Source organism: Scyliorhinus torazame, chromosome 11 (genome assembly GCF_047496885.1).
Source record: "Scyliorhinus torazame isolate Kashiwa2021f chromosome 11, sScyTor2.1, whole genome shotgun sequence".
In the NCBI taxonomy this organism is placed as follows: Eukaryota; Metazoa; Chordata; class Chondrichthyes; order Carcharhiniformes; family Scyliorhinidae; genus Scyliorhinus; species Scyliorhinus torazame.
In genome coordinates this window covers 226874038-226889873 of record NC_092717.1, presented here as the reverse complement: position 1 = coordinate 226889873, position 15836 = coordinate 226874038, and the positions used below count along the sequence as shown (strand labels likewise).

The 15836-nt window shown below is 42.0% G+C and overlaps 1 protein-coding gene across 5 annotated transcripts in view; it reads left to right on the top strand.

The window, feature by feature from the left end:
• Positions 1 to 249: 249 nt before the first annotated feature.
• The window catches only part of LOC140385819 (piezo-type mechanosensitive ion channel component 2-like), a 1561269-nt gene continuing 1545682 nt past the window's right edge, over positions 250 to 15836 (top strand). For all 5 annotated transcript variants that reach the window (XM_072468377.1, XM_072468380.1, XM_072468378.1 and 2 more), the window contains exon 1: positions 250 to 1100. In XM_072468377.1, coding sequence (XP_072324478.1) covers positions 1037 to 1100 — 64 coding nt within the window. In that variant the 5' untranslated portion in view covers positions 250 to 1036. The remainder of the gene's footprint in view (positions 1101 to 15836) is intronic.

Here is a 15836-nt window from a genome sequence, read left to right as displayed (position 1 = left end):
TGAGTTCGGAGCAGTGAAACAGAGAGTTTCCACGCTCCATCCTCAGGGCATGAGTCCAATCAGCACGATCGTGTGGTTTGTCAGAGTGCCTTTTATTCTAATACACCAGGCAGTACATTTTCTCCACAGGCATCGCATCATTTGTGAATGGTCGATTTGAACGCCAATCATGAAGGAGGAGGTGGGGACTGGTTTGACAAAGTTTCATTGAAGGTAGTTCAGTCAGATGTTAACAGAGCAGCTGGAAGCCAGAACCAGAGCGGGGCAGCACAGGGAGGCTGAAATTTCAACTCTGTATCAGCGGGATTTAAAACACATACATTCAGCCTGTCACAGAACGCACCCACGCGCATCTGGGTTTGCAAAAAAAAAAAAGCGTACGTGTTTCTAAAAAGCTCAGGGATCACAGAGTAAACGGAGACATTGTCCCTCGGCAATGGAGTGCCCTCGTATTCACGTTACAGATGTGAATCTTCTTGGATAAAAGCTGGATGGGAAAAAAAGCTAGTCCAGATGCACCATCAGTGAAACGTGTTGGCCTCCGATTTTTCTTTAGCGATGAGTCATACAAGCCACGGGATTTAAGTGCAGAAGTTTGTGAAGTCCACTTGCTAGAAAATAGAAAACCAGTTCGCTGTTGGATCATTTTTGCACCCGTTCGTAGCATCGGTGCCCGTTTTTTGAGTCTGCATAAAGCTGCTTTTTAAAAAAAAGGACATTTCGAAGGAGGCGGGATTTGCTGCCAGATTGTCGTCTCGAAACCCCCTGGGCGTTATCTCATGAAAATCATTTGACTCCCATCAGATAAACTGGTGCTACTTGATGGGCTATTCCGGCGATGCGAGCATTGAGACTTTCCGGTTCTGGAGGATAAATCGAAATGAGTTCCTTGGGGACACCATGATAAGGTTGCTTTAAATTTCGGCGAGGCCGGACCTGCAGTTGACTGGGATTTTTGTACATTGTAAATGATAACCGGTTTGGTCAACAAGTATTTGAACACTGCATATTTCAGAAGAGAACCCATCTGCTTGCAATGGCTTCAGAAGTGGTGTGTGGGCTGATCTTCAGGTTGCTGCTTCCCGTCTGTTTAGTTGCTGGTAAGAATCCTTTCAGATAAGGAAAATAAACTCTAGTGTTTAGACCCAAAGGCATTTCTGGTGCATATTTCCTTTGAATGATCAATGATAATAAGATTTGAAAGTAATTTTAAATTCTTGGCGCAAGTTCATTTATTTATTTCACATTGTAGCCACTGACTGCAATATATAATGCTGCAGTATTACATTTTAGACAACATATTACATATTGCCGAAAGAAAAAGACGTGAAGGGAGCCACGCGTGTCCGTGAGCGCATGCCGGAATTTACAGCACAAGGGGGCAAAACCTCACATTCAATTGATTTTTCTTTCATTTAAAGAGTACTTTTAGAATGCATTTTAGAAGTAATGATCGCCAACAGGAAGCTGTTTTGCAATCGATCAGGTGTATTTATCCATATCTATCACTCTTTCATAAGGCGATAGTAATTGTCAGCGCCGACTGAAATAAAGTCGTGTGTTTCCCCATTTAAATCAAAAAATTGTACCAAACGAAACACGGATTGGTGTAATTACAACTGCAGATTAGTTTTGCTGTGTTCAAAGTTCAGCAATACCGGGAGGTTTATTCCACGCCGAAGAATGTAAACTAGTTGGAAGAGTAGATTGGCTTAGCTCGGGAGAAACGTGTATTAAGTTACTGAAACCGATCAACTTGTGTCACCAGTTAAGGGCGAAGTGGCCCTGACCTGAAGCCATAACCGTGGTCAAGGTCTGAGTGGAATATGGAGTGCATGGTTCGCAATCGCCCAGTCGGATGAGTTCCTGAACTAGTTTAAAGTTTCATCGCAACTGGCGTGAAGAAAGGAAAATACATCAGCTCGGGCCGGCTGCGGGTGGAGTTTATCCGTTTTCCTGACCTGGTATCCTTTTCCTTTCTGCCGGGATGCAGAAGGGTTAGGAGAGGCGGATCGCGAGTCCTGGTCTTTGTCCCACTGGACTGGGGTTAACTCCAATCCGGTTAGGAGCTGCATCATTGCCAGTGACTGTAAACTTTCCGGCCGGAGCGTATTCGTTAACGGTCAATATTGTCGGGGGGAGAATTGCGAAATTGGCAGTAAAATCGTCCGCGCGATGAAAACTTGGCAGATCTGAAATTCATATTACATCGCGGTGTTACATTTATTTTCATGCTACCTGGTAAATGTGAAGTTTTTTTTTAGTAACCACTCCAGCGATTTTTTTTCTTCTGACAAAGAGCGCGGCCGTGCCACCCGCCAGTTAAATACGAACCGGTCGGGTCCGACTCCAGCTTTCGCACACACAATGTGAGCAAAGCAAGCCCCGGAGAATCAAAGTCTGGAAAGTTTGGTTTTAGATTTAGAAAGCCTCGAGAGCACGGTTTGTGTTTGCACCGCACCCCCCCGCCCCCCAGGCGGCCGGCCCGCAATGTGGCAGGTAGAAACCCAGACGTCCGAGTTGAGCTAGTTTAAATAAACACCCTCCATCCCGCTAACTCGCTGCACAGTCGCGCATTCAGCATATTTCGGGGGCCCCCGTTAGTGTTTTTTTTTTAAAGGGTTTCCAGATGAGATGGATGGATTGGTGGTGGGGGGGGGGGGGGGGGGGGGAGGTGGTGGTGAAGAAATGTAATCTGCCGCCTGGTCGACGCGCTGCAAATTTACCAAAAATTAAAGAATGAAGCGTGTTGGCGGCTGTGAGAAGTTGGCGCGCGTCGGTGTGTTTACGGCCGGGCAAAAGGGGAGATCGGGCGGTGCCTCCCAGGTGCGTGCGGCCGCCTCGCCTCGTGCCGGGCGCGGTGGGGGGGGGGGGGGGGCAGCACGTGCTGCTTTCCTCCCGCGCGCTCCGCTGGCGGCCACCTGGGCTGAGCTGAGCTCGCGCGCGCCCAGCCAACCGTCAACCCGACTTTCTACCTGTTTGAGGTGCCTCGTGAGATTTGACAGTTCAAAAACAATCCGGGGGAGGGGGAGGTTAGGGGAATAATTCCGGCCACCGAGTGAAACGGTCTCCCGAAAACTCGAGGGCGGTGTGTAGCCGAGAGAGCTAGAAACCAAGAACCGAACTGTTTATAAAAAAAAACCTAAAGGTACTTTATTTTTAAACTAGTTTGCTTTCGACGTTTTCCCGTTCATAACGTGTGGAATTTTTATTTGAGGAGCTGAATCACACCTGCGACATAAAGGTGCGGCTTCAGCTTTTGTGATGGAGCTCCTTGCAGCGGAGAGGGACTTTGGGGATCGCGACGTCTCCACACAGCACGGGAGCGCAAAGTTTTGCTGTTAAATCGGAAGGCAGCGGCTGCCAATTTGGGATTCTTGTTGTTGGAAATGTCCTGGGGTCACAGTTACTACATGAGCACAGGCGTTCTTCTCTTCCTGTGCAGCCCATAACCTTCACCTTTTTTAACACGACTTTCCTCGCAAATAGGCTATTTTGACTTGACGTTCAGGCGGCCCCCCCACATGATGACACATTGCCGGGCGGTGAGCAGTCCTAATTTCCAACAACTTGTGTAAAACAAATAAAACGTTCTGAAGGAAGGGTGAAGTAAAACAAAAATTCAAAACACGATACGAGATAAAGGGGTCAGCGATTTTTATGTCAGACTGGGTTCACTTAGGAAATGTTTATTTTTTTATTGCTTGAGATGATTTATTTGTAGACCACAAATTTAATTGGTAACCTACCATGCAAAGCAGCTGTACTTTCAATATTTATCCATCTGTCAGACTTGGGTAATGAATGAGGATATATGAAGACCTACATCCTCATGAACATTCTGGTGTGAGATGAAATCCAGTGCAAAGGGGCAGAGCTAGACTGGTAATACCTGTAACAAGTGCAAACAGTTAACCTATGTCAGTTTTCTTATCCGTTAAAACTTTACTTTTATTTTCCATTATCTCATGGGTTGTTTTGACTTAGCAGCTGTCAGGCAGAAGAGTACACACCGCAAAATGGAATAAGATTAAGTTAATTGTTGCTTTTATGTCAGAAGTCAACCATTAGGGCAGCACGGTAGCATGGTGGTTAGCACTGTGGCTTCCCAGCTCCAGGGTCCCAGGTTCGATTCCCGGCTTGGGTCACTCACTGTCTGTGCGGAGTCTGCACGTTCTCCCTGTGTGTGCATGGGTTTCCTCCGGGTGCTCCGGTTTCCTCCCACAGTCCAAAGATGTGCAGGTTCGGTGGATTGGCCATGCTAAAATTGCCCTTAGTGTCCAAAATTGCCCTTAGTGTTGAGTGGGGTTACTGGGTTATGGGGATAGGCTGGAGGTGTGGGCTTGGGTAGGGTGCTCTTTCCAAGAGCCAGTGCAGGCTCGATGGGCCGAATGGCCTCCTGCATTGTAAATTCTATGAAATTTGCATCAATAACATCACATTTCCTTGTACGTTTTAAAAGAGGGAGGCAGATCTTAGATGTTAAAAATAATTCTCATTTGGAATTTGTGTTGCATGCACATGGGAAATATGCTGCAGTAAAGTTGTTAAAGAAAACCTGTAAGGACATAAGACCTAGGAGTAGGCGATCTGGCCCTTTGAGCCTGCTCCGCCATTCAATGAGATCATGGCTGATCTTTTGTGGACTCAGATCCACTTTCACGCCCGGACATCATAACCCTTTATTCTTCAAAAAACTATCTGTCTTTATCTTGAAAATATTTAATGAAGGAGCCTCAACTGCTTCACTGGGCAGGGAATTCCATAAATTCACAACCCTTTGGGTGAAGAAGTTCCTCCTAAACCCAGTCCTAAATCTACTTCCCCTTATTTTGAGACTATGCCCCCTAGTTCTGCTTTCACCCGCCAGTGGAAACAACCTCCCCGCATCTATCCTATCTATTCCCGTCATAATTTTATATGTTTCTATAAGATCCCCGTGCATCCTTCTAAATTCCAACGAGTACAGTCCCAGTCTACTCAACCTCTCGTAATCCAACCCCCCTCAACTCTGGGATTAACCTGGAGTAAATTTATGAAAACTTGTATGCATCTGGTGACCTTTAAGTAATGTAGTCTGGGTTTACTGGAGGAATATCCAGTAATTAATTCCTCAAAATCTTCTCTTGTTACTTAATTATCTTCTAGGTAGCCACAAGGGTACTGTCACATATTTAAAACAAATACATTCTCAAACATACCACACAGTACAGTGATACTGTATGGTAAGAACCCTTATGCAAACAATTTGCAACAATATGATTTCTAGAGTTAATCTTCATAACGTATAATACTATAAATTATACATTTTGATTTAAGAAATTGTGCTAATATGTTGAGGCATTTGCTTATTGGGCCCTATGAATAATGTACAATTTTTATTTACTTTGGTCAGGTTTGTGTGCAAAATGCATTCGGGAGAATAAATTTATAGCTTACATGGTTATGAAATCCTTACCCCATACATATTTCCATTTGTCATTGAGTGACTCTAGGTGTATATTTCTTGTTATTATTCTTCATTATACTCATGGTGATAATACATTCTGAAGGCTTTTAAACATTCAGATAAAATTACATGAGTCAAGATGAATATTTTGTCTCAGGACAAAATTGAACAAACATCAATCGTTAGAAGATAAAATAAATATTTTTCTAAAGTTCATAATTTGTGCTAAGTGTCTTTGTTCTCATGACAAAAATAAATCAAAAATAGTAAAATTGGAAAATAAACAAAGCATTTGTTACAAATTAGGAATGTAATCCAAATTTTAGATACAGCACTTGGTTGCAGAAAGATTTTGTGAGAACATTGTGCCTCTTTGTGAGGCACAATGCTCAATTTTGTTAATTATTTTTACTGCTTCTGTGATCAAGTTCAACATACAATTTTTCTGTTGGAACACATCAAGGTATTAATCTAAAGAGATTAATCTTGTTCCAGTTCTCTCAAATCCTCTGCATGGAATTGCCTGGGGTATATCAGGCACACCAAGATTTTGAGAACTGGATCTATGAAGGACTTGGACACAATGTAATTTAGCAAAACAAAATAAAAATAAAGACCTGCATTTATATAACATGACCACCAGACCTTGCAGCTAATTAAATACATTGTGAAGTGTAGTCACTGTTTTAATACAGGAAGCACAGCAGTCAAGTTGTGCTTAGCAATGTGATAATGACCAGATAATCAATTCTGTGATGTTCATTGAGGGATAAATATTGGCCAGAACAACCGAGGATAACTTCCCCTGCTCTCCTCCAAAATAGTGTCAAGAATCATTCACCCAAGGAGGCAGATAGGACCCCTGCTTAACCAAAATACAGCATCTCTAACAGTGCAGCACTCCCTCTAACAGTGCAGCATTCCCTCAGTATTGACTTGGGGTGTCAGCCGTGATTTTATTTGCTCAAACCCTGGTGCAGGACTTGAATTCAGAACATTGTGGCAAAGAGGCAGGAGTGTTACCAGCTGAGTCACAGCTGACAATTAAGTTTGACTTATGCTGGTATTGTACACTGCTTTACAATGGTTTAGCTCAGTTGGCTGGACAACTAGTTTGTGATGCAGAGCAAAGCTAAAAGTTCAATTCCTGTACCAGCTGAGGTTATTTATGAAGGCCCGCCTTCTCAACCTTGTCCCTTGCCTGAGGTGTGGTGATCCTCAGGTTAAATCAACACCAGTCAGATCTCCCCCTCAAAGGAAAAAGCAGCCTATGGTCATCTGGTGACTTTACTTTTATTTTTGTACATTTTAGTTTTTAAATGTTAAAGGAAAATTATAGGTGTGTTATTACATTAAAGCATAATAATTGTATCTCTAATCTTATCTTGCAATTTTTTTGAACAGTATTTTGGATGTTAATCACAGGACTGTGGTTATGAATTGGCGGAGGGAGTGGATGGGAAGAAACCTGAGGTGGACATGCTCACCTGGTTATAATACCTTAGAGTTTTATGAGCTTAAACAAAGTCTGACAAAGCCCAATTCCAGAAGGATAATGCAAAACAATCAAGCAATACAACACTAGACAAAATGAAGAATACAATGCTGTGGTTTCATCTGAGTGCTGCAGTCTAATCTTAAAGTACTCATTATTTCATACACACACACACACACCCCATTTGCTTGTCAAATCTAGTTATACACAAAACTTGTTCAATAGAGAAAGAAGGAAGACTTACATTTACGCAGCACTTTTTCACAACCACCAGATGTCGCAGAACACTTTATAGCCAATGAAATACTTTGAAATGTAGACACTGTTGTAGTGTAGGAATAGTGAGATATAAGCAGTTAGAAAGTAAAAAGTACACTGGGAAAATAATGCATATCATTAGTCGAAAATACTTTATGATTTAGAAATGCTAGCATTTCTTCAATATGCTCAAGCTCCAAAGCCTTGATCGAATAATGAATACAAAACCCCATTAAGATATTGTAACCAATATCCTTCAACAGAACAGTAAAAGTCTTGGGTGGAAATTCACCATATGATAACTGTTCTGTGCCTCTAAATTTCATGTTGTGTTATGGCGTGGTACATTGTGATGGGAAGTGCAACAGATGGCACATTGGCTCAGGTGACTTTTAGTGGTCCAGTGTGTTCACCTGAAACAGACATCATGGGCGTCATTCTCCGCCGGCGGGAGTCTCCGTTCTGCCGGCGCTCGGGGGTTTCCCGACGGCGTGGGGGTGCCCCACAATGGGAAACCCCATTGACCGGCCGGTGTTACGGAGACTCCCGCCGGCCGGTCGGCGCAGAAATGTGGCGGGGCGGGTAGGAGAATTTCGCCCCAGATCTCTTGAGCATTCAAATCCGGGTCCTACATTAATTATCTGTGAATGTGAAATTAAAGACACTCGGCTTAGATTTATTGAGTCTGGAGTGACTTAATCAGTGGTGCTTCAGGAGACTGCTGAAGCCCATTCAAAATATGGTGACGGGCGGATTTTCGCAGGGATCTGTGCTGGGACCTCAAATGTTTTACAATTTATATCAATGACATAGATGAGGGGAGCGAAGGCCTGGCAGCTAAATTTAAAGATGACAAAGGTTACAAAGGTTGAAAAGTATCTTCTGAAGAGGACATCATGAGGTTACAGATGGATATACATAGGTTGAGTGAGTGGGCAAAAATCTAGCAGATGGAGTATGATGTGGGAAAATGTGAAGTTGTTCACTTGAGCAAAAAAAATAAAAAACAGAGTATTAAGTAAATAAAGAATGCCTGCAAAATTCCGAGGTGCAAAGGGACCTAGGTGTTCCAGTGCACAAGTCACAAAAGGTTAGTAAGCAGATACAGCACGTAATCAAGAAAGCTAATGGAATGCTACATTTATTACAAGAGGAATTGGAGTTGGCCCGTAACTTCTGGCTAGTGCCGGGAAGCCATGGGCTGCTATTTTAATGAGTGTTTTAAAGGTATGTCGACTTTAAACAGTTTTCTTTTGCTCTTTTAAACAGGCATTACTAGTGTTGATTCTTTTAAAGTAATGTTTAATTTGTTTTATGATTAAAGGTGATTATTTATAAGTGAACATAGTTTCACAAATTTAAAAGAAATAACCAAACCTATTTAAATCTGCATTATATTATTATGCAACTTGGCGTGTGGCATGCTTAAAAATGTTTGTATGTTTTCATTTAGATTATGGTCATAAGATTTTAAAAGCATCCCAGGGCGTTTTGCTGTCACTGCCCTTGTAACATCTGATTTTCGTTTTTGGAATTTGTGTTTACAAAATCACTGCAGTGCAGAAGAAAGCCATTCAAAAACTGCACTGACACTCCGAAAGACCACCGTACCCAGGCCCCCACCCCATCCCCATAACCACTTAACCGTTAGCCACGAAGGGTCAATTTGTAAGGCTAATCCACCTAATCTGCACATTTGTGGACTGGGAGGAAACTGAACCACCCGGAAGAAACAACGGTGGCACGGAGGCACAGTGGTTAGTACTGCTGCCTCATGTTGCCAGGAACCCGGGTTCAGTTCCGGCCTTGGGTGACTATCTGTATGGACTATGTACGTAATAGGGCAACACAAGGTGCACAATGTAAATACATAGTCACAAGCAGTGGGTGAAGCATACAGCATACAGGAGTGTAGTATTAATCAGATCGGTCATTTAGGAGTCTGGTAACAGCGGGGAAGAAACTGTTTTTGAGTCTGTTCGTGCGTGTTCTCAGACTTCTGTATCTCCTGCACGATGGACGAAGTTGTAAGAGTGAGTAAGCCGGGTGGGAGGGGTCTTTGATTATGCTGCCCGCTTTCCCCCACCAGCGGGAGGTGTAGATGAAGTGAATGGATGGGAGGCAGGTTTGTGTGATGGACTGGGCGGTGTTCACAACTCTCTGAAGTTTCTTGCGGTCCTGGGCCGAACAGTTGCCAGACCAAATTGTGATGCAGCCAGATAGGATGCTTTCTATGGTGCATCTGTAAAAGTTGGTAAGGGTTAATGTGGACATGCCAAAATTCCTTAGTTTCCTGAGGAAGTATAGGCGCTGTTGTGCTTTCTTGGTGGTAGCGTTGACGTGGGTGGACCAGGACAGATTTTTGGAGATGTGCAGCCCTAGGAATTTGAAACTGCTAACCACCTCCACCTCGGCCCCATTGATGCTGACAGGTGTGTGTACAGTACTTTGCTTCCTAAAGTCAATGACCAGCTCTTTAGTTTTGCTGTCATTGAGGGATAGATTGTTGTCGCTGCACCACTCCACTAGGTTCTCTATCTCCCTCCTGTATTCTGACTCGTCGTTTTTCGAGATCCGGCCCACTATGGTCGTATCGTCAGCAAACTTGTAGATGGAGTTGGAACCAAATTTTGCCACGCAGTCGTGTGTGTACAAGGAGTAGAGTAGGGGTCTAAGTACTTCAAAGTGTCTTCAAGTGACTAAGTGTCTTCAAAGACATCTTACAGGCTTACCTCAAGAAATGGAACATGGGCGTCAATGCCTGGGCGATCTTTGCTCAGAAGAGAACGACTTGGAAGAACCTTATGATTGTAGGTTCACAATTCTTCGAGAACACACAACAGCAAGAGGCATCCCGGAAAAGTAGCCTGAGAAAGGAATACCCGCATCTTAACATTCAAGGATCGATTCCACCTTTTGGAAACTCCTGTTAAGTGAGTGATTGAAGATGTGGCTCTAGGATTGGGCTTATCAGCCACGCAAGGACCGTGACCAGTAACACTGAGTATCTTAGGTGGATAATCATATCTGTTAGCAAGTGATTCTATCCATTCTATTACCTTCAATGGAATTAACAGCCTCATGGCAAACCAAAGTTTAAAAAAAAAAAATCTTCCTTTCATTTTATTTGCATTTTAATCATACTTATAAACACTAATAATATAAAACATTAGCCTACCAAAAAAAGGCCCTGCCCCCCTCGGAAATGCCCGTGTAAAATCTCTCCAAAAATCGGGGTAAGTGGCCCAAGTTGGCGCTGTAGCTGGCTTTTTCAGTCAGCTGCTCCAGCGCAGCGCTTCAAGCTGTCAAAAAATATCCGGCTGGGAGTTTAAATGCTAAGTGCGCATGCCTTAATGTCTGCACTTCCGGGTCATCATGCTGCGCATATGTGGCGCACCAGTGACTTGAGTCATGAATCATGCAGGAAGTTACGGGCCATTATGTTATGCTTCAGTTATACAGGGCATTGGTGAGGCCACATCTCGAATACTGTGTGTAGTTTTGGTCTTATTTAAGGAAGCATGTTGGAGGAGGTTCAGAGGAGATTGATACCTGGAATGAGTGGGTTTTCTAATGAGTAAATGTTGGACAGTGAAGGCTTGTTTTCACTTGAGTTTAAAAGAGATGACTTAATTGAAGTATATAAGATCCTGAACGGTCTCTGCAAGGTGGATGTGGAAAGGATGTTTCCTCTTGTGGGTCAGTCCAGAACTAAGGGGTACAGTTTAAAAATTCGGGGTCATCCTTTTAGGACAGCGATGAGACGGTTGTGCAGTTTGGAACTCTGCCATCAGAGGATGGTGCAGATGGGGGTCATTGAATATTTTAAAGTCGGAGGTAGATGGATTCTTGTCAGGCAAGGAACTCAAAAGATTATCGGGGGCAGATGGAAATGTGGAATTCAAAACACAGACAGATCAGCCATTATCTTATTGAATAGTGGAGCAGGCCGAATGGACTATTCCTATTTTGTATGTTTGTACCTTTGCATGGCTCAAGACATTTTCTCATTGATCCATCATCTTGTCTTTCTGTAGGATGTTGGTATCAGTTCGCATATATAAATACAAGACTCTAACCATATGAGGGAGCTACAGTGGTAGTATACCTGTGCTGCGTTCATGAATTACATGTGCTCAAATGTATCTACAATTTTAGTTACAATGTCATTGTCACATTTTTGCCTTTTTTAATGCATATCATAACTCCATTAGGTAATGGAAATATTGCTGAAGTTGATTGGCGATTGGAATAAATGTCTCGCCTAAAAAATAATTTTTCATGATAATGTTCTGACGACTCATTGCTGTTGTAATATGGAAGATCCAGTCAATACATGAACAAAGATTTAACTGACCAATAAAGGTTAAGGTTCAATTGGCTATCAGTAACTTAAAGCCACATATTTCCATTTGCTAGTTTTCTTGGTCTGTTTTTGTAGCAGAATTATCAAAGTGATTAAATGATTAATTTTGATAACTCAGAAGTGGATAACCCAAGATTAGGTTTACCCTGGGCTGTCAATGGTCAGACATATCACTTTAGGCCACAACAAGTCATGGTGACCTCCTTCGTGAGAACCAAAATAAAACATCACATGAAAACCAAATGTTAATACAGCTGAAAGGGGTATTTGCCATATTGTACGTTTTTATTTTTATTTAACCTGCATGTTGATATTTTGTGGCATCATTACTGTTAGCATTAACCAGTGGCGTTATAAAACAGATGGGTTTAAGCAACTCCGATTCACCTCTTTGGCTTTCCAAACATTGTGTCGGGCTCCCTAGTGGGGTTGAGGGACAAGCAACCAAGTTGCGAGCCCCGAGGCAGCAATGGGTTGGCTGTAGAATAGAGACTCAGACTTGATGGTTCAGGTATCGACCACAAGGCCCTTGTCAATGTGCACACATTTTTCGCTAGTGCGCATGGCCCAATGAAGTGAACTGTGAGATCACAGTTCACCAACAGAGCCATGGTCAGTAAGTCTCCCCTAACCCCTCCAATTTTCTCTCTGGGGTGGCACCAAGTATGAAACATTAAAATAGGGTCACAGCAATATAGTGATATCATAGTTGTGTCATAATTCACTAACTGACCACTAGGAGCCTCACTAGTATATAGGTGAATGTTAAAGTCAGCTGACACCCGACTGGCTGGAGGAAGTTGAAGAGAGAGGTTGCTTCATATGTTCATACTGTTTTTCATCTGTTTTGCATATAGTTTACCCACAGTTAAAGTTAATAAATCATTTATAACTAGCTACAAGTGTTCTTGTAATAAATCAGGCTATCCGACAAGAACATTGCAAGCAAGAAAATGTCTTGGAAACATTGATTTAAATAGTGCCTTTCTTCAGGATTTCAGGAAGTCTTGAAGAACTTTACAGATAAAATATTTTTAAAGCTGACACCGTTGTAATATAGGGGAAACATGACAGCCTATTTTGTGCACAGGAAGGTAAAACTGCAGTAAGGCAAATTACCTGCTAATCAATTTTTAGTGATGTTGGTTGATAGATATATGTTGGCCAGGACATCAGGGAGAAGACCCCGTGAAGAATTTGTATGTTCCCAACTTGGCAATTTTACCCGACTCAAACTGCACAGATAAAAGCTAGAATATCACTCCTTAATTTTTTTAAGCAAACAGTTATGCTTATCAAGATAAGGAATATTATTTAAAATGAGGAAATGCTGTCATTTCAAACACATTATCAAATGTTCATGTAGCAAATTTAGACACACCGATAAGCTGCTTTTGTTTGCTTCAATAATGTGCCTTGACTGACTTTAGAAGAACAGTCTACTGCATAAGTTGATGCTTCTGTTTCCTGCCCCCTCCCCACAAAAAATCTATCCTGGTTCTCTTCCTAAGTAAACTGCTAATTTAATGCTGCTCAAGAACAATATTGTGCTGTGAACCCATTTTCATTAAGATCTGGGTTGTGAATGTTTTAATTATTAATAAAGAACCTTAACAATCAGCAGAATAATTCTGTTGATTTTGTCTGTTTAAGTTGAATTTAAAACTGAATCCCAGAGGTGGTGGGAAATGTTGGTGTTTAATTAGGCCATCTAACATCCATTTATCAGACATTACAATGGCTCTGAGGGCCCAAATATGGCAGACATGGAGTATGGCAAACACATTTATCTGGCCTCCTTCTGAAACATGTCTTCAGCACAATGAGGTCCAAGGCATAATATCTGGAGCTCCTTTGACTTCATCATTTGTATGTGGAATTATCTTGGGTAATTGTTATGGGCCAGGGTTTAAAAACTCCAAAGTATTATGGAGTTCACCTGACCTATAACTTTTTATGTTGAATTTGGCTAGGTTGAGCACAAGAGCCTTCCCTTCAGGTGTTATTCAACAGTTTTTCTAGACACTTTAATCAAAACCAGCTTTATTCTAAGAACTTAGTTTTTAAAAAAAATTATTCTCCTTTTTCACATTTTCTCCCATATTTACACCCAACAATAAACAATAATCAGTAACGAATGTAATGTCAATCCCCATATCAATAATAATGATCCCCCAAACATTAGCCCGCATGTTAACATAAACAAATGACAGAGGAATCAGAAATCACCCATAGTCACCATTAACACATACAGTCCTTCTCCCCCCAACCCTCCTAATGTTCGATGTGATCCAATTCTCGCAAGTGCATAATGAATAATGCCCATGTTTCTAAGAACTTAGTTAACATATATATAAACGCACAGCAAGAATTTTTATCAATTACAAATTAAAGATACCCCACAGCTACAGTAATCTATATATAACATTAATGAATTCCCCCTTTTACTGTTCCAATTCAAAAACAAAATTCCATAAACCAAAACCCCTTTTCAAGGGCGTGGTGCAGCATTCTGCATTCTCACTTAAATAAGACTGGCTTTCACTGAGATTCTGACCCCGTCTCACCAGCAGGTTTAAACCCTTCCGTAAAGCAAAATATATCTTAAAAGCCACCACCAAGGTGATTTTTATTGGAACAGATATTTAAAATGAAACTAGAGAGAGACAGACCAAAACACTTCTTTCTCCTGTCTGAGTCCACAGCAGTCAAATCTGAAAGCGAACGCAAAAACAGTTCTCAGAGCCACAGCCCAGCTCCACCCACACAATGACATCACTGAAGCCATGTGATGAGACGAAAACCTTTCTTCAAGGGACACTCCCATGACACGCGTGTATGTTTGGTTGGGGTTTCCATATTTCCACTCTCTTACCTTTTATAAGTAAGCTTTCTTTTGAGCCACATCTCTTTAACAAATAGTCACTCAACAATATATTTTAATATATTTAAAATTGAGAAACAAAGTACTTATGAGCAATAAACATGCATGTCTCTTGTGTTTACATAGTACTAAGATGGTTGATACGTGTGTGTTTGCGTGTACGTGTGTGTGTGACTGCACAACAAGTGTATACTTTAGTGCCAGCCCATTCGAAGGGCGGAATCTAGAGTTCCCACCAGTAGGAGAACATTGTGTCACTTTTCTCCAGGAGGCTGATACAATTAATAAATAAAAACAGAAAATCCTGGAAAAACTCAGCAAATCTGGCATAACCTGCGGAGAGAGAAACAGAGTTAATGTTTTGAGTCTTTATGGCTCTTCTTTAGAGCTGAAGAGAGGTAGAAATGTGATGAGCTAAAGTGGAGGTGGAGCAAGTGCAGCAAAATAGAAGGCCAGAGATAGGTGGGAAATCAGGTTGGGGTCATGCTTGCGGACTAATCAAAGGTATTCTGCAAAGCAGTCACCCAGTCTACGTTTAGTATTCCCAATGCAGAGCAGTCTGCATTGTGAGCAGTGAGTACAGTAGACAAAATTGAAGGAGATGCAGTGTCACCTGAAAGGTGTGTTTGGGGCTTTGTCGGAAGCGCCATTTTGGAAGGCAGCATCATCAGAACACTGTATTATAGTGTTTTTCAAACTTTTTTCTCGTGACCCATATTTGCGAACCTTTGGGTCCTACGCTGACCGCCCTTCGCAACTGACCTTGGCGACAAACGCAACGTTTGCTTCCTTTTAATGCAAAAGGAGCCTGTTTGGTCCTCATGATCTGACTTGAATCAAGTTCAAAGGAGAAGAGAGCAATGCGTAAATCAGGCGCAGACTTCAACCAGTTCCTTTGTGCCGTCTTCACCTTTATGAAAATGAAAAATCCAAGGTCGTCGTGAAGGGCAATATCAACCAAATGAGTGTTTTACCCAACACTAGATACTCCTGGGAGATGCTGCACCAGAATGCTGACATGCCCTGTTTTTAATGTGGTATTACAGGTCAGCTACAGCAGTGTAGTCCTTTAATTTGGAGTCAGTTCAAAGTTAATAACTGACTCTGGGTCTCACAAAAACCTTGGTGTAAATTTGGTGTAATTCCACAAAAGGAATTTTTCACCCACCACTTCTCTTTCAATATCTTAAACTTCTCTCATTTGTCAGTAATTCCCTGCATATAACACACATTGGCTTTGCATCCTTATTTGCATGAGCACAATTGACAAAACCATACCTCAAGAAATCATCTTTATACTGCTTTGTTCCCGAGTTAAGTTTCTTCTTTATAGGCTGTTCACCAGAGGCCCCAGAGCTCCGTGCAGAGCAAACATTAGCACTGA